Raw genomic sequence first — 26,138 nt, 5'->3', positions numbered from 1 at the left:
TTGCATGGAAGATGTCGAGCCTTGTTCAATGGTATATTCTGGACTAGCCAAGTAGTAGATTCAATGAATGGCCTGAAATCAATGGTAAGAGAAAGCGAAGATATGCACCATGCCCTTGTAGCCTATGATGCTGGGCCGGACATGTGGTCAGCCTCTCCTATCCTTGTGCACATGTCTGTTGAGTTCAGTTGGAGAGTGATCTTCCTTGGCCCTTCATCTTGTATTCATAGCAGAAGGCTCATCATGGTCAAAAGTGGCACTCACTTTGGCAGGTCTCATTTCCATGTCAGCTTTAGTGTCAGTCACTAGCATGATTTGTCCTTCTTGCAGTCTGCAGTGGATGTAAGTATTGTGTTCAATTGCTTCAAAGCAGTGGACTTCATGAACAAGGTCTGATGGAAGTGGTTTATTCAGCTGGTTCAGAGTCATGGGTTCAGAGATACACAGACCCTCATGCAAATGAGCTCATAAAGCTGCGACATAAGCACCAAAACCACCTTCATGTAAGTTGACTAGCACACTCAGCAAAGTCTTACCCTGTGCTGAGTGACCCATCACAGCAAATGCAGGCTGTATTAGTAACTGAAGTCGAGTAATGCATATCTTGTGCTCAATGCCTTGATCATCTTTCAACAAAGTAGTGAACCTCTAACTCACAGGCACAATAGGGAAACACCCTGCAGGAAAATCTGTCAATCTGACTCTGGATCCAGGAAAGTGAACAATCATGCATTTAACATGAGTCAGGCCCAAAGGACATTTAGTGGAGAATATATGTCAAACCAATCCTTGAGACCCATTGGTGATACCCAGGTCAGTTGAGATATTGTGAACACGTAAAATGACTGGCATTCCTACATACAGTGGGATACAGCCAGGCAATGAACGAGAAACCTTAGCTGAGCTGAAGTCCAACTGAATCAACTGAAGTCAGTGTCAGTGACTTGTGGGAACATTTATCCAATGCATTTGCAAAAATGATGTTCTGTGTAGGACATGAATCCTCAGCCTTTCTAGCATTCAATACCTCTCAAACTGCATTGCTGGCAATGATGGCAGCTGCATCATGATTTCCAGATGCAGTGTTAGAGACCGTGCTCAAATGGAGAAGCAGAGGGGTTGGGACTTGGCTTCAGCTCTTGCACTGCACCCTTAGCTGAGTACGTGCCCTGAATTTGGAGCAGATCCAATGATGTCTGATGATAGGACAGGTGGTCCGCTTTGGTCCGCTTGGTGGGTTGGGAAGTAAGTGCTGCTAGCGGTAATCCAACTAGGAGTGGAGTGGAGAAGGTGGAGGAAGTTTATTGGGATGGAGGGGAGTAAGGGGATTGATTGGTGGAGTCGGAGAGGTAAGAGTGAATACTTAGAGCGCGGCTCTAAGTTGGAGCGGAGGGTAGGAGGTGACGACAAGGTAAACTTGTGTCTGGAGAGGGAGCAAAGTCCTATGGAGAATTCCCACTAGTAGAGACAGCGGGAAGACAAGTGATATTAAGACTGGGGAGTAGCTAAGTACAGGATATGTTTTTATATACTTCTATGTAGGAGGCAGTGACTAGTAGTCCTTGGTATGAGGCTATGTACTAAGTATACAATTTGTAAGTAGACACAGGTGAAAAACATAAGTCAGGGTGGATATCAATATGTACGCGTCAGATCAGTTAGTCGAGCAGTTATTGGAAGTACCGGTGATCCAGGGAGTAAGTACTATGTGCAAATGGGGAAAGTATATACCTAAATGGGGAAAGGAGTTTTACAGTAGAATGGATGATGCATAAGGTAACCAATGAGGCAGTCGAGCAGAGCTGTAGGAGCCGATGCGGGAGCTGACTGGGTCAAGCGGAGGGTGGATGGAGCAGAGGTGGTAGGAAAGCAGGGAAAGTATGAAGTCAGGTGGAGCAGATATCAATAAGCGGAGTGGTTGGATCAGGTATATGACACACAGCCATGTCCACTCCATTGACATGATTAGCGGACTTAATCACACAGGAATTGAACAGCTCAAGATCTTTGAATGTGCACTGTCTAGTGCAAAGGCAAGTCACAGCATCACCATATTCAGTGTCCATTTTCATTTGCTGTTGCTCCTGGAGGCTTACAACTGTTTTAATAGTTTTCCATGCCATCCTTCCTAATCATTTTTTTAATCTCATCATCTGTTTGCCCTGCATACCATGAAATTGGCATATACAATGCACTAACATCATTGTGACAAATGGAGGGTTTGACTTGTTTTACACCTTGATTGAAAACACTCTGCTGTACAAGTGGGTTGATAGGACCACCAAACCACACTATGCATTTGAAAGCTCTGCCCAGTGGTTCACAAGATTCAAGTTTCAGGATCTGTTTATTACCATCACCGAGGCCAAGATCAACAGCTTGTTCAAAATCGTTTTGTGTTCCCCCACCACTGCAGATATGTTGTTTATGACAGCAGGAGGTTTTGGTATGCTGTATCCTGAATGGACATTGAACAACATTGCAGTTGTCAATTGGACGATCCTTCGAGGAAATCAAGATTACAACAAGATTGGATGCATACGTCACAACGGATTTGTGTGCCATGATGATACTAGCTTCATGTTGGGAGCATGTGGGCAGCTCTGTCCTATGCAGTGGTGTTATATTTCGGACTTTGGGGAACAGTCCCTGGTCATGGACTGGGATGCACACTTTTCCTTAAGATCTATGATCAGGACATCCCACATGATATGGCATCTTGTGGAGCATTGTCACAATGGCTCTTGTCCATATAACCCCACCAACAATACTCAAGTAGCAATTCTCCCACCCATACCTATCCCATGTGACCTAGCAACTATTCAGGTTCAGGAGGCACACATAGATAACCATACACCTGTGTGTTTTACTCAAAAATTGTTCCACGTTCATGCACTAACATTGGCTTGACACAGCACTATGCAGACAGATGACAGGTGTTATTATATGCAACACTTGCTACAGCTCCACACGTTGTTTCTGTCCCCCTGCATGATGGGGTGACACAACTCACAAACATATCCCAACTGGAAACATCACATTGGCCTGATTATCTCAAGCAAGACAAGTTTATTGCCCTCACTGGCTGCTTGTGGAAAACTTTCAACATGTTGCCTGGAGCTTCCGACACACCCTGGGAGCATGGCTACACCATCATCCGTGAGGATCCATGAATGTATCCTCCACCAAATGCTTTGATTTGTGACATAGCTTGCATTCCAGATGTACGTGATAATGTCACCGGCAATGTTTTGGTCATCAAGCATAAGAAGGGGAACAAGCACAATATTGTCAACATGACCAAGGAAGACACAAACATTGTTGACTTGCTCATCAGAAGGTTAGTTTTGGTTTTGCAAGATTCACTGCAGAAACAACTTTTTAGTTGGACACTAACCTAAGTGGGATTTCTCGGAGATCCCAATGTAAAATGTACCCTGTTGCTAAGTGGACACAAACACAACTTGCAGAATTTTGGGGATATTTGATGTTCAAAACAGAGGTACGGATTTGTAGCAGCAGCCCTAAACAGACCCTATTCAGAGGACTGTCATCACAACTAACCAGACCACCTTTGACTTTGCAAGACAGCGTCTTTCCTCACTCAAAACCACGTCTGTTTTTACCAGTGTGTTGTTTCCCAACCCTTTCCCAACCCTAGGCTCCTTGGTGCCAAAAAGTATGTCTTGCACCCTTTTTTTCTAAGTCCATCAGATGCAAACTCAACTTCATCCCAAGGCCTCCCCTTCCTCCCTTCTTTCGCCCACATAGCTCGCCTCTTCCATCACCCTCACTTTGCATGTGTATATATGCACCTGTTCCGTGCCTGTTTGCTGGTGTGATCTAAGTGTGTATCTTGCCACACTTGGTTTAATGCTGGCATGACACCACAGAAGCTGCTCTATAATTCAGTGAGTCAAATGTCTGATGTTTTCGAAAATATCCAATAGGTCTTACAATCACTCCAAGCTCTCCATGTGTACTCTGCTGCCCTCGACTGCATCCACAACAACCTGCCATTTTCCTGTACGAGGAGGGGGTAGTACGAGTGGCACTGCAAATGGTTTGTGTCACTGCTGCTGCCTTTGAGTTTCTTGACCTAACTGGCTGCCAGGATCACTGTGCCTTCATGTCACATATGGTTCGTTTTGCTGGTGCTGGTGCTGTTGCCTTTGACTTTCTTGAGCTAACTGGTTATTAGGATCAGGTAACCCAGCCCCACTGGGGTGTCTTTGTGCACTCTGGGGCAAGCCATACATTGCTGTAGGAGGGGAGGGGAACAGTTAGAAGAGCGGGAAGGATGATCCCATTTTTCTGGGATGTATGGCGGATCCATAGAGGTATGTAATCATGCTCTAAATAGATGGGATTTCGCTATTTTAGACATTCCAACCTGACATGATACACTCACTAATCATACACAAACCTGACCAGGGAATAAGACCTCCATAGCCTAAGAAGAGTCTGTACTATGTTCAAATCCATACTCTGGTTTGGGTATGCAATCTCATGCTTTGTGTACTTTGACAAGTACATTTTGATTATATATCTGTACTACACTTTGCATCTGTATATAGGCCCTAACCCTACCCTTTCTGCATGCAGTGTATTTCCTCGTTTCCCCAGTGACTGATACTTGCTGACTCTGACACAGTGCCATTCATACATCAAATTTGTGAACTTGAGGGGTAAGTCGACAATCACTCATTATGTCGTGGCACCTGATCAGATTTCTATTTGGTCTCAGATCAGTGACACTCTGGATTAACTTAAGTTAGGAAATTCATTATCTTGTGTTGGTAGATCATAGACTCAAGTGACTTCTTTGGTCACTCAATTGAACATCTTTTTAACATGCCATTCATTGTACACGATAGGCCATAGTATCAGGCTGATTGTCAATGATGATAATATCAGACTCTGAACCTGTTATGTGTGAGGACTGCTGTCTCCATGGCCTGTCAACTTCAACTTGAAATTGTTTTCTTGATAGCGAGCAATAGATGTTTCAATTTGCAGATTCAGTCACTTCTCTAGTACTTGGATTTATTATTCTGACTTGAATCTGTCGAGACAGCCCCTGTTTCAGGTGTCTTCAAACCTAACATCCATGAACAAAGATATCTTTGGCCAATCAGGTAGAGGCATGCAAAATTATGCAAAGACCGATGATTGCACTGGACAGGGGTCATTTTAACACATGCCTTGGTCACTGATCAGGATGTAGTGGTTCAATGCATGATGTTTGACTAATCTATTCAGGAATCTGAGAGAATCAAGAAGCAGAGGATGGTTTATGTGATGGTTTCAGGCCTTTGTTAAAATTTGTCTTGCAATGTGCCATTATGTGTATCAGGCAGGTGAGAAAAGCATGTGCGCTTGATGATGTTTCATGCAATATGACATCTAGTAAGCCTGCCAACAAGACTTTGGCAGTGCAAAATGGTGTCACTTCAGACTTCACCAGTGCACTTTGCTGTCACATTTTGCATTGAATCCTTGATCATATCCAGGTACAACATATAGTTTCAGGAATGACACAAGGCCCAACAAGCTCTGAAGGTATCGTACAATTGAACATTTAAATAGTGTATCTGGCTGGATCTGATTGTTCTTGTGCAGAAATCCTTGTCATGGCAGATATGCAATCTTCCCAGTCCCCTTCGCCACAAACCACACATTAGTCTTCACCGTTGAGTTGGCCGCCATCACATAAAGGTAGCCCAGTCAATGAAAGTGCTAAGCTGACAACCTTCCTGCTATATATCTCATTACTTGCGAGTGTAAAATCCACAGGCGCCCTGATGGAAGAAGCTGTTGGGGAGAGGAACATCCCAGTCAAAAACAATCCTTGTCCTTTATCAGTACTAATGGGCAACAAGGCTGAGTACTGGGTAAATGGCAGTGGCAACCTCCTGCATCTCAAGTTCCCTGCAAGGTTAGACTTCCACAGCAAGTACAGCCACTTGGGACCCTACTTCAGCCTTCCAGACTCAGGTGTAAGTGTTTATCAAATATATTTTACCAGCAGGTCTGCTCACAGAAACTTGATGAAAGCTGGACTTGACGACCTTGAAAAGGGCCAGAGGTCACTTTGAGCTGCATTTTCTGTCACCTGATGGTGAGGAAAGCACACAATACCCCCAAGAAGCACTTGACATGTCACACAGGGTCCTTCAGACATTATCTACACTGACAACTGAAGTGGAAGATGTCCGGAATGCCTGTAAGTCACTTTAGATGCAACTCAAATTGGGTGGCTCATAATACTGATGTCATGCAAGTGGTGCCCCAGTCAGAGTGACCTGGCATGTCAGCATTCTTCCATGCATGTTCAGCGAATGAACAAGATAAATTTGTATTGCTTGTGCAGTCCAAGCCTCTGTTCAAAGACCTTCCCAATGACAATCAAGGGGCTGTCCCTTGTGTTTCTCGCAGCAACATAGGAAGTGTGTATTGGTTTGCATGAATCCATCTGTATATCAACAAGTAGATTTGCCCACACAGGGTTCAAAGAGTTGCTTAGTCTAAGTGTGTTGTTGTTCGATCCGCTGTGCATATCTGTTAATAAATTTCCACACAGGCAAAGCAAAGAAGTTAGCGCAATCAAAAGAGGAGAAGTCAAGCTCGAGCAACAATGGACATAACACTGCATCAGGTGCGATGATTCAACTTGGCTGCACCATACACACAGTACTGACAGCTATATATTCAGAAGTCGTGCGTATACATGACCTGTATGACCCAGACAGTCGCTACTCCAGTTTGGGAAGCCTGCACAATACCAAGGTTGAGTGTCCTGACATCCAGGACAGTCAGGGTGCCCTCATTCACCCTCGGGACTACAGGACAAAGTTGCAGCAAGCGCACTTTGTTGAGGTTGAGGTATATCTTGTAAGTCTGACTGTACGTGGGGATTGCAATCAGATGCTCATTTGCCCTTCACAGGTGGAGAATTCCTGCCAAAACTAAAATCAACCAGATGATAAGTGACTGGGAGAAATTTGGTTCGTGCAATTACCAAATTATCATGTGGTGAATGCAACTGCTGCCATGCACAGTGTACTTGAAGCCTGCTGTTTTGGACCCAAAGGGGAAGCAAAAGGCATCAGAGGAGGCCAAAGGGTAATCAGCCAAGAAGAGATCCACCGTTGTCAGTGACAACATGGATATCAACTTCTGAAAGGTCATTGAGCGGTGTTTATACATATGAGTTTGGAGCGTGACAACATGGGAAATTCACATTGATGTATGTTGCACAGAAAAACATCTTCTGTTACAGGGACCCTCAAACCCCTATCGTCTCCACCAAACATTGCTGTCACAACCGTGTCACAACATGTGACAGATGACATCACTGGCATGTGACTAAACTGCAGAGCACAGCATGACAGCTGTTGGATCATGACAGCTCTAGACTGGACCTAGACCGGGATCAATAGAAGCCGTGCGCTTCTCCCTTATTTCCTCTACCAATACACTGGTAACGACTATCACTTATCGCCTTATCACTTATCATGACAGATAGCGTTATCTGACTTGGACACCTACCGCCGTGCCAGTACTATACCCTGGACCCTTACCATTGAACCAGTACTCTTATCTCTGAGTCCTTATGACTCACATAGACGCTTACCTAGTTGGGACACTTTCTGGCTACCTAAGCCTACCCTGAACTCATAGGATGATACCTATATATACCACTGTAGTTAGACCACATATTTCTCTAACTTGATCTTCACTTGTGATATACGACTCTAGCTTCTTCTTTGATCCTTCAGTCAGTCATTCTAGATGGACAGCCTCCATTTAGTCTTCCAACATCTCAGTGCTCCATGAAGCAGACATGGGATCGACCCTATCAAGTGCACTGTTGGAAAGCCGGGCTTTCCTGTAACATCTTCAACATGATGCTGGTTTGAGCAATGGCACCTTCAACACAGGGCAGGATTTGATTGTGACAATGTATTCACACCTTCAACATGGTGTGCAAGCACTTCAACTTGCGTTGATCAGCAGGAAATGGATCTTCCAGGGACAGTCCGTGAATGACCAAAGACCCACATTCAAATTTGAGGATACTGAGAATATAATGTGAGTCTGAAAGGTTGGACAGCAGCTCAAACAGAAAATAAGTGAGGCATACATCACTTACAAGACAGGAGCCCAAGGCCTGCAAACATGAAGTGCGTGCACGAATGTGGACAACCAAGCCATTGCACATCTTGGATCAGGATCAACTATTGAGCATGGGACAGCCATTCAATGGCAGCCTGCAAATGGCATCTGACAAAGTATCAACAGAAAGCTTGCACAACCGTCGCACAAGCACTTCAGTTGAAAGTGACATCCATGGAATCTGAGAAAGAGGGGGAGACAGAACTGCATAAGACACGGGCAGAGGATGCCGCAATGCATCAGCCACATGAGCACTGAAAATATTCACAAAGTGCACAGAAAGGAGAGGTAACAGGGAGTGCCCACATGGCAAGGGTAACTCAATGTCTGACAGTTGATCAACAGCAGAACCAGGCAATAAAGCACTGAATGCAGACCAGGCAGTCTGAAAGGATCATAGGATCTGCTGCACATGTTTGGCCTTGGACACACACTTGACTTTGGACCCAAGCAGCAAGCTACACTGGGCAAGGATGGGGACAGAAAGGGAAGAGAGGATAAGTGATAACATATCATCAGCATAGGAAAGCCAAGATGGAAACTGATCCAACCAAAATGCAACAGAGGATGCTACACTGTGTGTAGAAGCGGATGCCAGCTTGCACAAGACATTGCAGTGACAATAAATGGGACTCTTGAACTCAGTAGGAGACATAAAAACAGAGGAATTGCTTTGATGAATGATCACAGATACACCATCAAAGGCAACACAGCCGGTAAATGGCAAGGAACAAGCAGGGCAAGAATCACAATGGCTTTGAAGAGATGACAAGAGCCAGGAACACAATGATTGAGGAGTTTCATGCCAAATCACAGGCAGATCGCTTCTTGGACCTACACCAAGTGGCACCCCTACCAGGACCCCGGAAACCAATTTTCAACATCGCGCTTGATAACGTGCTCAACGCCCAATGGCATCAACCAAGCTCCCCAAATCTCTTCCAACAACCTAATATCTTTGAAAAATCCCCATGGCACCAGGCGGTTCTGCCAGTCCAACCATCCTGGTGACTGTGGAAGCCCGGGCGGCATGCAAAACCACTGCAAGCAAACCACTACTGTCCGTCAGCAAGTCTATAGCAAAACACATCTCAGGGTCAGGCATCAGAACGGACATAACCAACACGACCACAGCAAAGAAGATCCTTACCACTCACGGACTGGTTCTACCTACAGTGGGCACCGTACTCAAACAACTTGCTGTGTCTATCTTTGAGCTCAGTATCTCCACTAACCTAGGCACCACCTACACAGAGATACTAAGGGCATTTGCTATCATTCTTCACGACGCAGAACAATCAATGGACATGACCAACATCATCAATAGAATAGAGAACCTCATTGGAGGCCTGCTCACCACCCTAGAAGAAAAGGCGGAAGAACTTGCAGAAGTCACAGAAAAACACAAGAACGCACTGGAAAATGCAGTATTAGAGGTGCATAGCAATCTAAACGACTCAGCTGCAGGAATAGATAAAGTCACGGAACATGCAATGCACATCATTAACCAACAAGTGCACAATGACACAGTGCAAATCAGGTCTGATGGACCGAAAACATATGCCACAGTGACCAGAATGGGAATCCCCACCCCACTGACCAAAATTCTATCACACAGTGAAGGACAGTCTAGACAAATACTACTGGACAGAAGATCTCTCCTCATGGACGACACCCTCAAAGACTTAACCGAAGCACAACTGGTATCAAAGGCAACAATGGCTCTTGAATTGATGAGAAAGGACAATGTCGCAGCTCCACAAGAGCTAGTCTTCCTCTCAGCTTGCCGCCTGCCCCACGGAGGGATCTTATACGAGTTAGAGTCGCCTGCCTCCGCCCTGTGGTTCAACACCCCAGCCAACCGCAGCAATTTCCTAGAGCGCTTTGGCATCAACATCATCATCAAGGAAAGATCATTCCACGTACTGGTCGAGAACGTCCCGATCTTGTTTACCCCAAACAACCCTGCGGCTACAGTGGACATCAAAAAGAAGGTGGGACTCAAACCGGGTAGCATCGTGAAAGTGAGGTACATCAAGCCAATAGCGAGGCGCAACCCAGGACAGCGGACAGCCCATACAATCTTCACTTTCAACAGCAGAGAAGACGCCAACCAAGCTATCAAATTCGGTCTCTCAGTAGCAAGTAAGAAAGTATATGGCAGGAAGCTCATACCAGAACCGACCAGATGTCTCAAGTGCCATTCTTTTGACAGCAACCATGTAGTGGCAGAATTCCCCAAGGAACAGGACACTTGCGGAACGTGCGGAGCACAACACTGGACTGCAGAGTGCAGAGTGGACGACCCCAAATTCTTCTACTGTTCGAACTGTGACATCCACGGGCACACATCCTGGAGCAGGGAATGGCCAACGTTCATTCGAAAGTGGGAAGCACACAAGAGAAGAAATGAAGAATCTAAATACCGATTTTTCCCAACGGATGATCCACTCACCCGGGAAACAACAACGGACAGCTCAAACAACTGGCACGACCCCAACGTCCGCAACAACAACTCCCCGCCCCCAACACTCGTCAACCAATGCCATCCTCCCCCCCCATCGTGAAGTGGGACTCAAAGATGGCAAACTGTCAACCAAAAACACCAACCCCAGCAACACTGCCAATCCACCTGCTTCCCAAACAACATCCAAATTGGCACCCAGACACGTCTGACGGACACCTGGAACCCAGGCCTACCACAACAAGATGCCGACCTACAGCGGAGCGGAACCCAACCCCAACCTAGCACCGAGACCAATGCCAACTCTCCTCACAGTTCGACACCATCACCAACCATGCACAACTCGGAAGGTCCTATCGACACCTCAGGCTGGGACTAATGCCAGTACAACCTATTGAACCCCCAGAGAGGACAGATTTCAAAATATGGCAACAGAACCTATGCAAATCCACGAACGCCTAGGAACACATGTTGAAAAACCTGAATCCTGAAACCTACGACTTAGCATGCATTCAAGAACCTTACCTTAACCCTGTAAACCTCGCTAACGCTTCTAATCTCAGACGTCACTGGGATATATTATACCCATCAAATCATCACGCCAACCCAGAGCGCTCTCAAACCATAATACTAATCAACAAACGCATCTCCAAAAACATGTGGCATATTGTTCCCATTAACTCACCGAACATAATGGCCATAGATCTGACTGGAGTGTTCAGCAAGGTACATGTCTATAATGTATATAACCCATGTGACCATAACAACACACTACATTACCTTGAGCGACACATGCGTTCTGAGCAGAACGCCCGTCGCAGTAACCCCCAACCACTTGCTCAAGGCGAGCATGGTGCGGCTACCGAAAACATAATTTGGATGGGAGATTTCAACCATCATCATCCCATGTGGGAACCAATATCGAACAACCATCTATTCACCGCGGCAAATCTTGATGCTGCGGGTGTATTAATTAACTTACTTGCTCTGTATGACCTAGTCCAGGTCCTCCCCCCTGGCTTAACTACACTAGAGGCCTCCAACACCAAGAACCTAACACGCCCTGACAACGTGTTCTTCACAGCTGGACTGGAACAAGTGTTCACAGCGTGCAAAGTGGAGTATCAGCTAAGGCCTGTAGTCACTGATCACTTTCCAATCATCAGCTCCCTGGATCTCCAACCGGAGCGCATCCCAACCAATCCTCGACTGAACTACTAGGACATCAACTGGGATGTGTTAAATGAAGGTCTCTTGGAAAAGCTAAACACTATCCCCCCACCAATGAAGATCACTACACGAGAACAGTTCGAAGCAGCCTTCACAAACCTCACGCAAGTAATCTCCCAGGTAGTCAAACAGCATGTCCCGCACTCCAAACCCTCCCTGTATGCAAAAAGATGGTGGTCAAAAAACTTAGAGTTGGAACGCACAGCTGTCCACAAACTAGGCCGTAAATCCAGGGCCAAGTTAGCTCACCGCAATGACCCCATCCATGAGGAGTACTGAGTAGCATGGAACAAGTTTTCCAAAAGTATCAAAAAGGCAAAAGGAGACCACTGGAAGGACTGGCTTGAATCCTTAAAGCCATTGGGAGTTTGGAATTTTCACAACTACACAGCCAGTAACCCAGCTAATTAATTTCACACCAGGATTACGACCCTCAAACACCCAAATAATGTACAACAAAACCCAGCCCCTCAAGACAATGCAAGAAAAAGCGAACTTCTTTACGACACATTCTTCCGGCCACCTCCAGAAAATGAATACGTCGACCCTAACTATAATTACCCTCCTCCCATATGCAAATTTGAACTCATCACAAACCAGCAGATCTTTCGGGCGATTGCGAAACTCTCCCCACACAAAGCTCCAGGACCAAACGGGATCAGCAACTGCATCTTCACGCACTGCACAGAACTTTTAGTACCTTTCATGGCTCCAATATTCCGAGCAACGTTCACATTAGGAATATACCCAGACAAATGGAAAAGGTCGTCAACAATTGTTCTGTGCAAACCAGGAAGACCAGACTACAGTCTCCCAAAGGCATATCGCCCAATAACACTGCTAGACACCATGGCTAAAATTCTCTCATCCTGTGTCACTGACGACTTGATCTACATAGCAGAACAGAACAACCTCTTGGCATCAATGCACTTTGGGGGACGACCGGGATGCTCCACAATGGACTCCCTACACCTGCTCACAAAGTTCGTAATGGACGCATGGGCATCCAAAGAAGGTTTTGTTTCTCTACTGTTCCTTGACGTTAAAGCCACCTTTCCTAGTGTAGTGGTCAATAAGCTCTTGCACAACTTGAGGAAAGCAGGAGTACCAGTAGAGTATATCAAGTGGTACCGGAGATGTCTCCACAACCGCTCGACCTTTCTATTATTTGACGACTATCAATCTGATCTTTTCAATGTAGCCGACGGCTTCGATCAGGGATGCCCCCTGTCTCCAGTGGCATTCATTTTCTACAACTCCGATGTTTTATGTGTGGCTGACCCTGATCCACGCAAGGGTGAGCTCAGTCTAGGATTCATTGACGATATCGCCCTGGCTGCTAGGGGTACATCATATGAAGAATCTAACGCAAAGCTTACCCACATGATGGAGAAACCAGGAGGCGCTCTGGAATGGAGCAGGGAACAGAACACTGAGTTTGAATTGGATAAGACAGCGCTAATCTGCCTCTCAAGGAAACGCATAACAAGTACAACAAACCCCCATAAGCCAGAGCTGACACCAAGAATACCAATTGTGATATGTGACCACACGATTCATCCGTCACGCTTGCACAAATTCCTTGGCGTCATCATTGACAAGAACCTCAATTTCAAGGAACACACGTCTTACACTCTGGCGAAGGGAACAAAATACGTGATGTCATGCAATTGAATGATCCGCCTGACCAAAGGCATACAAAGTTGTCTGATGAAGAGTCTATACGAGGGGGTCGTCATACCAAAAATGTTATACGCTGCTGACGTCTGGTGTTCAGGACTTATCTCAAAAGGAAGAGGAAAATTACTCAATGGAAAAGGAGCACGTGGCTTCACATCACAGATGGCAAGAGTTCAGAGGATGGCAACTCTACTGATGACCGGGGGAATGAGATCCACAGCCTCTGATCTCCTAGACGCACACGCTAACATACTGCCGTTTCAACAGACACTCCAAAAGATATGCTTCAAAGCCACCCTCAGAATGGCAACCCTTCCCAACACTCACCCCCTGGCCAAAGGAATCAGTGCCACCTACAATTTCTGTGTGAATAGACAATTCGGGGGCCATAAATGCCACCCGTCGCTGCTACACAAACTAATGAACGAGTTCAAGATAGACCCATGCAGGATGGAAACCATTCTACCAACTCATCACTATCCCAAATGGGAGGCGGATGTCAACATTCAGATTGCACACAAGAAGGAAGAGGCAGAGAGGGAAGATAAGGAAGCAGATGAGGAGTTAAGAGCATACTCAGATGGATCGGTGATAGATGGGGGAGTAGGAGCGGCAGCAGTGTTGATGAGAGGCGAGGAGGTGTGGAAGGAGAGATATTTTCACCTGGGGAGTGACAAGGAGCACACGGTGTATGAGGGAGAGATAGTGGGAATGATCCTGGCAGTGGAGTTACTTTGCGAGGCTGGGGGGGAAGGAACAATGGCCTTGGGGGTGGACAACCAGGCAGCCATTCGTGCGGCAAAAGCTTTCAGCTCTCAACCCGGCCACTATCTCATAGACACATTCCATGACGACCTTTGCTCGTTACTACCACACGATGATGGAAGAAAACTCATGCTATGATGGACCCCTGGTCATATGGGTATCCCAGGGAACAAAGCAGCAGACAAGCTAGCAAAAAGAGCAGCACAGGGAGAAGGCTCGGAGAACCATACACTCCCAAAATCACTGAGAGTAAGAGGACAATAAGCAAAGATCCTACCCATCAGCAAGTCTGCAACACAACAGAAACTCTACGCAATGATCAAACATGAGGCGAACAAGACCATGCACAAATCCCCCCGTTATGCATCACTGCAAGTCATTGACAAATCCGCACCGTCCAAACACTTCACCAGCATCATCGAAAGTTTCCTGCACCGTCACAGCTCACTCCTGTTTCAACTTAGAACTGGACACGCACCTCTCAACAAACACCTCTTCCGAATCTCCAGATCCCCAACGGCAACCTGCCAACAGTGCCACAAAGGCACAGAATCAGTCCATCACTTCCTCCTCACGTGTCCTGCCTACACTCGTCACCAAAACGTCCTGAGATTGGAGCTTGGTACGCACGCACACCATCTCAAACACTTGATCAACGATGTCAAATGCCTAAAGTCCATTTTCAAATGTATCACACACACCCGCAGGTTTGAAACAGTGTTTGGGGATGTCTCCCTACCAAAAGATGACGAAAAAGAGAAGTGACGGGAACCAAGGAGTCGAGAGGAAAACCTGCCAAATTGTATCCTTATCTTATCACCTTCAGCTGGTGTTAACTGTCCCCGCCCCAGCCAGGACCAATGATCGAGATCCATCATCCGCATCACATATGTAATCCCACTACAGTTCATACAGTACATATTGTCTACCATAGGGCGCTGCCCCAACGGACAATAAACAAGGATTCAAAAAAAACAAAATCACAGGCAACAACAGTGGAATATGCATACACTTTGATTCGAGAGCATGGTCTCCTTCATCAGCCTCCAAATGCTTCAATCCGTCAAATTGGCAGTATCACAAAGAATATAAATGATGTGCTAGGGAACGTGCTAGTGATCAAGCATAAGCATGGGAACAAGGGCTTCATCTTGAACTGCACTGATGAAGACATCAAAGAGGCAACTAACATCATCAAAAGGTAATGCATTCTATATACTACCATGCACCCAACTAACTGATGTTCAGCACCCTTGGGGTATCCGAATAGAGCTCACAGGCCAGTTCAGGTCCAGAATTAAGAGTTGATGCGAGGCACAGCACTGTATGAAAGGTTAAAAGTGTGATGGTGAAATTGCAAATAAGGTGCACCCTTGTATAAGAGCATTGACGATGGTGATATCATCAACAGCCATGTTGATAATATTATGCTTGTTGCCTCTGGGGTGTTTGACGACTAAGATGTTGCCTGTAACATCATCAACTGCATCTTCAATGAATGCCAGCTCCCAGATCAGCATGTTTGGAAGCAAATACACATCAGGAGTGTCACAAAAGAAAGTGTAACCATACTCTGGCACAACACTGCAAGAGCCGTGAATAACATTGTGAGTCTTACGGAACTTGGAAGTGAATACAATGAAGCGGTTGGTAGCAAGTTGATCCACCCAATGTGAAACTTCAAGTTGAGAGATGTGACAAAATTGGGCGACACCATCAAGGAAGCTTGGTGGTTGTCCAACGATAGAATAGCTTGTCTTGGATAAAGGATTGGAATACATCTAGAGTGCCTTGGGCAATGACAAAATTGATGTTGTTGGTAGTGGTGTCCTTGCCAGTGAACATCCTCATTGCACAGGAACCAGTGATAACAGCATGGGTCACATGCATCACATGAGCAAGTGCTTGAACATGATGGTGGACAAGGGGCTGGACGATACATGAGAAACGGGCATATAAGACAGTGGAACCAACTGACTGTGTATGTGTACTGGTGGCGCACCAAGCGAGAATGTCAGGGAGAAAGTCAAGATATCTGAATACTTCACGCATGAGAGTGGCTTCATGTAAAACTGAGACGTCCCTTTAAGACAACTCGGCCAGAGAATAAATAATGGTACTCACAAGAATTGACAGGAAGATACATATCAAGTACAAAATTGTCAACTTGAATGGAAGGGACGGGGACCACCATTGGGAAACCAGGGAACAATGGTCAACAGAAGGTACTCAGACTGCATTGTTAAAGGTGGGCTTTGCCATTAACTTGTGATAAAGTATTCAGTCTTCTGGGTCTGACAATCAGTAGTGATCGGCACATATGTCAAGCAACCATACTGCACATGAATTGAAACTGAAATAAGAGCTGAAATCGGGGAGACAAATCACAGATCGGGAAGTGTTCAACGATCAAAGTTAGCAACAGATGGCTCGCAACTCAATGTACTGCATGCTAAACAAATCTGAGAAAAAAGCAGACAGCAGGAGAAACAAATCATGGATTTAAGCGTATACACAAATTGGAAGAGTATTGAATATCCAGAGCACAACTTGAAGCATGTACAAACAGACCATTGTCAATTGAACAATGCACATGGTCTTTCAGCTGTGAGAACAAGTTTCCTCAGATGGAAAAATATTGCCCGCAGGTGGGGGCACTTTTTGTGTATTTAGGTAATTTGATCCCACATTCTCAAGTGATTGGCATTCAGCAGTAGGATGCCAAGTGGCGAAAAAGATAGCAGCATTCGCCACTTTAGCTGGCACAAGCAGCTTATAGAAAGAACAAAGGGAAATGAGGCTGATGTGGTGTTATGGTTGTCTGTGACACCTTTCATTTTCCTTTTCACCTTTCACATCTTCACCTCTTCACATTGACACCATGTCACAGTGTCACCATTTCCTGATATCACCCTATCTAGGGTTACTCTCCGACTTCACCTTATCACAGGTGCACACCCCTATTCATTGATCTGAGATCAATCTCGATCTATCCTTGGCAAGTTCTCGGATATTACTTACATGCTGATACCTAGTGTATTCTCACAGACCCTTAACATGCATACATCATGTGTATTCCCATGGACACTTATCTATACTTATATGGACATATTACCTACTTACCCTAGACCCTGGACCCTGACTTACTATTGTATATAAGCAGGTCATAGTCTTGATGATTCCTCATCTTGACCTACACTGGAATTACCCAGATACATCCTCTGACTACTAGTTAGACACTAGTGAATCCACCTTGATTCCTTTGACTTCTCTAGAGTGCCACCTCTAGTAGATTGATTGCCTTGAAACCTCCTCTGATTACCATCAGCATAACATGTGGGGCTTGAGATAGAAGAAATTTTTGAAAGGAGAACTGACAGTGAATGCAAACATGATCTCATATGTGGGAAGAAATTCCCAAAACAATTGAAAAAAATCAACAAATTAACAAATGTCCTCCCCCAAATGTGACCCAGCCTGTCTTATAAAGATAAGTATATGAGCTTGAGCTTTGGCCATACAGCTGCAAACTAAGAATTGATAGAATAAATGATAATGATGACTTGCCATAATTAAAATCAGGGAGTTGAGGAATTGGTGTGCACACACCATTACCAATCTTGTATCAATAGTGGTACTCAAAATAAGTTTCAAAACTTTTTGGAAACTTGGGTAGAGCACAGCTAAACCCTTCCAACACCAGCTAAAGGCATCAAAAAATCGGCCTCAATGGACTATGATTCAAGGTCAGGCCAGCATGGTGTAGCAGAGTTTTAAAACATGCCTGCTTGCCAATGTGTTTGTCATTCTGCATGACTTAGAGCCAATGCTCAAGTGCACTCAAGGAGAATGTATCCTCAAGAATCCACCCCCGAAGGACAACCCAATGCCCCTCCAGAAGCCCCTGGACCCAGGATGTCGATTCAATGGCAAAGCCAAAATGCCCTCACTGATGTCTTGGTGAACTACCTAACCACTCACCCCTCTGATTATAGGATCTTGTTCTATTCCAATGGGAAGAAAAAGATGTCTCCCATTGATGATGGCCCCTCTGGCAGGGACAAAGGCAATATCCATGGCATCATTGCCCACCTCATTTTTGCTGATCACATTAAGTATGGCCCTGCATACCATCACAACCAGAAGAAATTTTGTGATTCAGTCACCAACTGCATCTCAGGGTAAGCACACTCATTTTTTTTGTTCACACATACACTAATTAAATACATCTAGACTCAGAACAAGATACAAGAAGAACAAGAGCCAATTTACCGCCACAGGCGCTGGCATTGTGCCACTTGATGGGGCATCTGCACAAAATCTACTAGGTGAGTGTTAAGACCATGCTCAGGGGTAAGGCAGAGTCTGAGGGGCTTGGCTTCAGCTCATATGCTGTGCCCCTTACCTGAGTACATGCCCCTAATTTCAGATTGTAGTCCGACTTGAGTTCTACAAGCTCCAACAGGACATCAGAGTGGAGGTCCTCCGAAGAAGGACCAATGGACTACTAGATAAGCGTGGGAACATCGGGCAGAGATTGGTCCGCCCTACAGGGGAGAGTCGGAGGACTACTGCAGTCGGAGCTAACAGTAGGAATGGAGCAGGGGAGACTGCTTGGACGAAGTCCGAAGCAGAATGGAAACACAGAGGATAGAGGTATGAGAGGATTGGCCACAAGTTCAACGCGTGGGAAAGGCGGCGGAGGCGTGGGAAGTCGGACGAGCGGAGAAGGTGGCTGACCTAGGGAGTCAATCCCCTAGGCCAGCAAACAGGAGTTGACTTGGGTTGAGCCTAAGTCAAAGGACAAAAGAGCAGGGCTTAGAAAAGGTAATATTCAGACTAAAGATCTACAGACAGATGTACATATGTTTATATACTCTAAGTAAGTAGCATGGCATAGCAGACGGCTATGTGCTGAGTGTACAGAATTACTAGAAAGATGACTGAGGCATACAAGAAGGGAGTAGGAGTAGGATCAGGTGGACCAATGGAGCAGAGGAGCGGAGCTCCAGATAGGGTCGGAGGGTAGGGGTATGGTGTTGGAGGAAATAGGGGTAGTGTCAGAGGAGCGGAGCGGAGTCAGGCGGAGGTAGCAGGGCTAGTCCTGCTGAGATGCACTTCGTGCATTGTCAGAGAAGGATGGAGCGGACAGGGAAACAGGGGGTCGGACCAATAGTAGGGATGTCTATGAATGGTGTTGGGAGTGGCTGAATTGGGTATATGACAGTGAGTCTGTCATCCCTGGTTTTTAGTTATCGGCTGATTTATTTGTGTAGAAAAAGTTTGTGTGGACCTTCCATGGTACTCAGATCTGGATGTGATCTGGCACAGCAATCCCTCCATGGCAGAGAAGATGCACTCATCTAAGCCAGGCATTGATCATGCAGGTGCCCTGTATTCACTTGTTCAACCACATGGTGGGGCTGGTCTCTCCACACACTTTGGTGCCACCACTGGGGCTGGTTCCTCCATGTCCTTTAGCACCCCTGCTCAGTCATTACTCCCCCATATCCCCCCAACACTCAGCCCTCCCCCAATGCATATCCACTGCCCAGCACACACTTGCCCCCCAGTGCTTATCTACCCCTCAACGCACATCTGCCCCCCACCACATATCCTCCAACTGCATATCCTCCCAATGCATACTGCCCCTATACTGGCAATCCCCTAATTGATCCACAGCTTCTCCAACCTCCTACTCCCTCTGGTACCTCTCCTGTTCACCTTCCCAGCATTAATAATTCCCCTGACATCACTATTCATGATGATTTTGGACCTGCCAATGATAATGACTTGCATCCAGAGAGTGCTGGTGTCATATACCTGATCCGACCGCTCCAATATTGATATCCACTCCGCTTTCCAACCCCTCCACCCCATTCATCCTCCGCTCCGTCCTATCACAAGTCCACATTCCACCCTATGCTTCCACTCGACCACTCAACCAGTCCCCTTCCATAACCTCTCCATTCAACTGGAGCTCTTTCCCCTTTAGATATATGCCTTCCCTATTGGTACGTAGACCCTTACTTCTGGATGACTGGTAATTCCTATTACCACTTGATCGCTGATCTGACGCGTACATATTGATATCCGCCCCGACTTATGTCTTCGCCTATGTAAAATACTTACAAACTATATCCTTGGTACATAGCCTTACTGCATAGTTATCCTGATCACTGCCTCATACATAGTAGTATATAACATATCATGTACTTAGATATTTTTCCTCAGTCTTAATATTACTTGTCTTCTTACAGTCATATCTTGTAAGAATTCTCAGTAGAACCTTGCCTCCTCTGGACACAAGTCTCAACTTGTTGTCACCTCCAACCCTCCAACCCTCCGCTCTGACTTAGAGCCGTGCTCTAAGTCTTCCCCTTATTACTCCGCCCCTACCAAATATCCCCCTTCGCCCCTCTGCATTATCCTCCATCTTTCCCGCCCCTACCAACATTCCCCTGCTCCTATCCCCTCTCCACATCACTCCCCGCCTTCTCTGCTCCGCTCCTAGTCAGCCCACCGCTAGTAGCTTTCACTCCCCAACCCCCAGAGCGGACCAAAGCGGACCAATTGTCCTACCGTCGGACAACATCGGACCCGCTCCAAATTTGGGGCATGTACTCGGCTAAGGGCACAGCGCAAGAGCTGAAGCCAAGCCCCGACCCCTCTGCTTCCTGAGTCGGCACGGTATCTAACAGCTGGCCCATTTTCTGCCCCCCCCCCCCCCTCAACAGTAACAACATGATGGATGATGCAGGCACCCCTGAGAGCTCTCCCCAAGCCACGGGGAAGAAACACCAGCTCCCAACATCCCTATCCCCTCCTCCTGACCCCCCCCCCCCACCCATTTGAAGTGCCTGTTATGGCTGTGCTTATCTTACTTCCTTTTCCCTTGATCCACGCTTACTATGCATGTCTCTTATCATGCTATATTTAGTTTGGTATTACTCAGACACCTCATTGCTTATGCATGTGCTTACTGATACATACCTATTATTACGTCACACCCTGTATCCTGTATACTATATAAACCCTGGCTAGGTGACGCTGATTCTTCAGCTTAACCTACACTGGTTTTCCTCTGAACACTCTGACTTGATTCTAAGTTACCTCTTTGGTACTTAGTCTTTATTGAACTTGGGCGTTCTTTAGACAGTTGTCTAGAACGTATTGACAGACCTTTGGTCTTATTGATTATTGTTTGCCTGCATTATACTTCGGCGTAACAGTGCCCTTGAAGTTGCCAGCGTCATTTTACAACAGTCGCACAGCATTTGGCACACAGAGGCCATCCAGCCGTGGGGGGCAACACAGACAGTCATTGGAAATTTCCCACAGCATCTCAACATGCTTGTCAACGACTCACAACACTACCCCCTTGTCAGACTTGCCTACCCCACAGACCTCCCTGCCAAACAGTGTGGGGGGCTCAAAGAGAAGAAGGCAAAGTCAGATATTCTGCAGGAGGTAGACCACGTTTGGGATGAGATTGAGAGCATGCATTCTGACACAATGTCATGCCATGATAGCAAGCATCAACGCTTTCTCACAAAGCTTGATGTGAAGAGTGAGCATAATTACAACTCAAAGAAATATGAATGGCTTCACAGCTCCTGCGAGCACAAGGCCTCCCAAGCCACTGTCTCCCATCAATGTCTGCAGGAAAAACAAGATGCCGAGATTTGCCTTTGCGAGACGGATATTTGAGTGCACCAAGCACATTCATTGGAGCTCGATAAGGAGGCCAAGACCATCTGGCTCAGAATCCAGTTCCACCAGATGACGCAGGGCAACAGGACCCCTGCATCAGATGGAACTGCGTGATTCATCTGTCATCGTTGTCATTGCCATCATACTTCATTTGTTATTGCTGTTGCATGTTGTCGCTATCTTTTTTTTATTTGTTCTTACCATCATATGTTTCTTTTGTTGTTGTTGCTATGTTTTCATTTGTCGTCATTGTATTGTTATGTCATTATGCTGACGTCATTGCCGTTGTATCATGTCATGTTGCTCCGTCCAGTGCAAAATTCATTAAGCTAGCTACAAATACATATGTTTTGTCCTTAGAGCATTGAAATCATAGAAATCTACCAAGTGTTTTGAAGTCTGCTATGTTATGCCGCCTGTGCTGCAGCCATTGGACACTGAGTTTCTTGATGCCTTTAGCTGGTGTTGGAAGGTTTTGCCATGCTCTACTAGATAGTCCCACCAGTCCATGTGTCCCAAGAGTTTGTGCATTGACTCTAGCACATGCAATTCTGCATGGAATCCTTATGTATGTTGCATTTAGGTTTCCCCCAACATAATGCACAGTGCCATGTTTTTTGTTTGAAGTAGATCTCATCCCATGGCCAACTTATTGGTGCTGGAGGCTAGTTTTGTGCATACAAGGCTCACTCTAAAGGTCAGATCACCACATAAAATTCTGGAATGCAGTATGACGGTTATACACAATGAGAGAATACTAAAACAAATTTCTCTGGGGCCACATGCTTGTCAGGATCATCTGCAATAAAAGAAATATGCCCCAGACGTGACAATCTATCCAAAGTGTTACAATGAGACTGTGTAAATCGAAACTCCACAATGCCAAATTGAAGTCCTCACAACACACTAGTACGTACGAACAGTTGCGGACACTGCGGAGTGTGAAAAGGCATTGCAGCAGACAGGTGACATGGTGTGACAAAGTGTGTGAACTCTAGGGAAAATGTACTTTTCTGCGCGGTAACTCTCTGCCAGACTCAACATGTCAAGTCTCAAAAGAAAAACTAGCAGATGTTGTACTTTCAATGTCAGGCTATCAAACTGTCAAAGAATTATTTTTTTATGTTTGTGTGTTGTGGAGTAATAGATGTTACCCCAAAAATGCACGAACTCTAGTGGACATCTAGTATGGAATAAATAAATTCTTCGACAACTTTTGCAGTAAGGGTGGTCAAAAGATTAGCTACACATTGGAGTTCTGCCAAGTAAGAGACTTAGTATGTTCACTCACTCATTATTATTGATGTTTACATCCGGGTGCGTCAAGTCTGATACTTCTGTTTCCGATTGGACTTTCCATGCCCATTTTTAGGTGACGCATTAAAAGATCCAGGTGGAAAGATGTAGCATGATGAAACTAGTAAAAAAGCTGTGTTCATCGGCCATCTCCATAGGCACCACAAGTTGCTGACCATGCACAAGTGCTGGAGGACATGGAGGAAATTCAAATGGCCAGTCTGTGTCATCAGCAAAACTCCCCAATGTATATATAGTCATATATACACATGTAACTACTGTAACACACTGTAATGACTGTGACGAGTATCTATAACTGACCCTAGAATACATACCAATACGATGAATCGATTTTTATCATATGGTCAGAGGAACATTACAGACCACATTGTATGCTCGCTGGCATGATCCAGAGAGCTCTAAGATTATATTATCTTATATTGAGTTATAACATTGAATCACGCTGATATCCCATAATAACCATCTATCATTGAGATACTTGACTACATGCGGTACAGTGGAATGTAATGTAGTCTATTAGTGGTAACTGCATGTACCAATCGTCTGGACATGAGCACTAAGTTGGAAATCGTAAGAAAAAGCATGAGTGATGTCATTGAAGACTGCAAGTGAAAGCGAGACGTGTCCATGAGAGCATGAGAGCATGAGAACCGTAGAGTAGTATCAAGTCCGTGAGGGTAATGCGAATGGAGCCAGAAAAAAAAAGATCATGATGCAGTAGTGTGATTCTAAACACAAGCAAGCGAATGCTATGAGTATCGAGCAGACTACAAAGACTGATGCGACTCACCTATTTCCTCGACTTGTGCTTAGTCAGAGCCTTCCTGGGTTTCTTAACAACAGTTTGTTGTGTGCACTTTGCTGGCTAAATGGTCTCTGGCTCTTCTTCTGTCAGAGGGTTGTCGTCATTGAAAATTGTTGCAATGGATGGTGCGGAGGCTTGCTCACGCTTGTGTGAGTTGACAAGAGGGAAGTGTGCAGGTAAGACATCATCCGCCTCTTGAGGAGACGAGGGAGGGAGTGGTGAGGGCTGCTTGTCCTTGTGAGGATTAGCTGGTGCTTGGGCTACTGGAGAATCTGGAGCAGTGGGAGTGGGCGGTCTATCAGGAGTAGGAGGTAAGGACTTGCATTGCAACTCTTGTTGCTTGTTGACTGCCGAAGACTGCGCAGATGTTGCGTCAGAGGTTCTGGAAGCCCTCACAGCACGCGTGGCAAGTTGTCGTTCCATGGCAATCATGTCATCCTCGTCTGAACACTCAGTGTTCGTGGAATGAGTAGGTTTGGCACTGTTTTCATTGCCAAACAATTTCCTGGATACATGAACATGTTAGATAATAGAATAAAGTAGTGAATTACTTACTCATTGTAATATGCTAGAAGGGAATCGACCCACTGCCCGTCTTTCCTCCCCCAAATTAGGTTTATCATCCTAGTGTAGAAGTCAGGATAATGAAAGAGGGTGTCCTTATCTTTCTATTTGTCGAGTGAACTGATCGCAAAATGAGCCTGTAAAGAACATCAGGAAAATGTGGTAAGGCTATATAGCCACCCATAGCGCTATAGACTGCTATACAGACTCCATAGCCCTATAGCTCATATAGCCAAGTGCCCAATTGTGCAGGCTTACTACACCAGTGTATAGTGCTATATAGCTCTATTAAAGTTGCTATAGCTGGGTGGAACATACCACAACTATTGTAGCTATTATAGGAGCACATCGGAAGCCATCAGCGAGTACACAATCATCCCAGAAATACCTTTACGGCCAGCTTTTCAAGTCATCCAGCGGTTCAAGAACTTGCCGGATTTCTTGGTCTTTCCGGTGTTCCTGGCATTGCAACCCCAGGATGACTCCACACGCGCATTCCAAGAAGATCGCCATATACCAGAGATAGAGGTTATCTATGCTATGACGGCATTTGCAATTTTTGCAAAAGAAGCCCGGGAACGAAGTCGATCAGCCTCTGATGCTCTGAAGTATGCATGTCAAAATTGGGCCTTCCATCTCTCGCGAGCTCCTACTCCACGGGATGGCAAGCCCGACGTTTTATTCAAGTTCTTCTGGGATCATCACTTGCTCGCCTGGCTCGAAAGGCAGTGGTGCTTGAAAGGCTTGTGGTCTTGCCTCCTTGTTTTATCTGAAGGGCAGAAACTTGCAAAAGTGTGTGTTCTCCGATTTTCGTGATTCGGCATCTGACTTGCACATATAGGAATGCCTCCTCCAAGCTCCGGGGTCGTCTCAGTCATGAGTCTGAAGCTGTCGATCTTGTGCATCCTGTTACGCTGTCTTGTTATCGCGCATTGATCATCTTTATTTTCTTTTACATTGCTCCAGTGTTTTTAGCTCTCATACAAAGTATTTTTTTCTCCGCTTCCAGCAGATCCTCCGTATCCAAGTCATCGATGAACGAGAGAGATAAATGTGTTGGGTTTCTCATCCCCTCCGACTATAAATTGAACAGTACATCAGGACTACTTGTATGTGCGGGCACTGTGCTCGAGTCTGCAGTGTGGCCAGTGGGTGTATACAGCTCACGATACACCACGACTACGAGTATACGACAGGTCAAAGCTAATGGCAGAAATGGATTGTGGAAGGTAAAATGTGCACTAGATTGTCAGCACACAAACTCCTTGCGCGCTGGTTCTTAAACTGTTGTTTGATGCCCGCATAGCCTTCCTGGTCGACTTGATGTAGATAATATGAGCTACCTCTGTTGTCATCTGGCACCTACGGAATTCACATGAGATAAAATATTGTGAAGCAGATAGGCATCCTCACTCACGTTGC

At 45.7% G+C, this 26,138-nt stretch overlaps 7 protein-coding genes across 7 annotated transcripts; 6 read left to right on the top strand and 1 right to left on the bottom strand.

Moving 5' to 3' along the window:
* Positions 1-5,870: 5,870 nt before the first annotated feature.
* Positions 5,871-6,972, top strand: EDB91DRAFT_1256234 (uncharacterized protein; the record flags this gene model as incomplete). Its single annotated transcript, XM_041324126.1, has 8 exons — positions 5,871-5,999; positions 6,058-6,226; positions 6,296-6,312; positions 6,374-6,449; positions 6,508-6,531; positions 6,584-6,658; positions 6,716-6,894; positions 6,949-6,972. 8 exons carry the CDS (start codon positions 5,871-5,873, stop codon positions 6,970-6,972), a joined length of 693 nt encoding a protein of 230 aa, XP_041169524.1.
* Positions 6,973-9,911: 2,939 nt separating this feature from the next.
* EDB91DRAFT_1064058 (uncharacterized protein) lies at positions 9,912-10,745 on the top strand (the record flags this gene model as incomplete). Its single annotated transcript, XM_041314659.1, has 1 exon — positions 9,912-10,745. One exon carries the CDS (start codon positions 9,912-9,914, stop codon positions 10,743-10,745), a length of 834 nt encoding a protein of 277 aa, XP_041169523.1.
* A 365-nt stretch (positions 10,746-11,110) lies between these two features.
* On the top strand, positions 11,111-11,863 carry EDB91DRAFT_1064059 (Endonuclease/exonuclease/phosphatase; the record flags this gene model as incomplete). The annotated part of the gene is made up of 1 exon (XM_041314660.1): positions 11,111-11,863. One exon carries the CDS (start codon positions 11,111-11,113, stop codon positions 11,861-11,863), a length of 753 nt encoding a protein of 250 aa, XP_041169522.1.
* Positions 11,864-14,767: 2,904 nt separating this feature from the next.
* Positions 14,768-15,049, top strand: EDB91DRAFT_1008627 (uncharacterized protein; the record flags this gene model as incomplete). Its single annotated transcript, XM_041312368.1, has 1 exon — positions 14,768-15,049. A coding segment is annotated over one exon (282 nt), but the record flags the coding sequence as incomplete, so codon positions are not given.
* Positions 15,050-18,166: 3,117 nt separating this feature from the next.
* EDB91DRAFT_1256230 (uncharacterized protein) lies at positions 18,167-20,164 on the top strand (the record flags this gene model as incomplete). The annotated part of the gene is made up of 5 exons (XM_041324125.1): positions 18,167-18,498; positions 18,551-18,645; positions 19,451-19,543; positions 19,594-19,761; positions 19,812-20,164. 5 exons carry the CDS (start codon positions 18,167-18,169, stop codon positions 20,162-20,164), a joined length of 1,041 nt encoding a protein of 346 aa, XP_041169520.1.
* A 4,048-nt stretch (positions 20,165-24,212) lies between these two features.
* EDB91DRAFT_1088248 (uncharacterized protein) lies at positions 24,213-24,775 on the bottom strand (the record flags this gene model as incomplete). The annotated part of the gene is made up of 2 exons (XM_041316390.1): positions 24,213-24,657; positions 24,708-24,775. 2 exons carry the CDS (start codon positions 24,773-24,775, stop codon positions 24,213-24,215), a joined length of 513 nt encoding a protein of 170 aa, XP_041169519.1.
* A 274-nt stretch (positions 24,776-25,049) lies between these two features.
* Positions 25,050-25,769, top strand: EDB91DRAFT_1175167 (uncharacterized protein; the record flags this gene model as incomplete). The annotated part of the gene is made up of 2 exons (XM_041320354.1): positions 25,050-25,508; positions 25,558-25,769. Coding segments are annotated over 2 exons (498 nt in total), but the record flags the coding sequence as incomplete, so codon positions are not given.
* Positions 25,770-26,138: the final 369 nt, after the last annotated feature.

This window comes from Suillus paluster (assembly GCF_016628075.1).
Source record: "Suillus paluster strain FC165 chromosome Unknown EDB91scaffold_179, whole genome shotgun sequence".
Classification (NCBI taxonomy): domain Eukaryota; kingdom Fungi; phylum Basidiomycota; class Agaricomycetes; order Boletales; family Suillaceae; genus Suillus; species Suillus paluster.
This window is presented reverse-complemented; position numbering and strand designations above follow the sequence as displayed.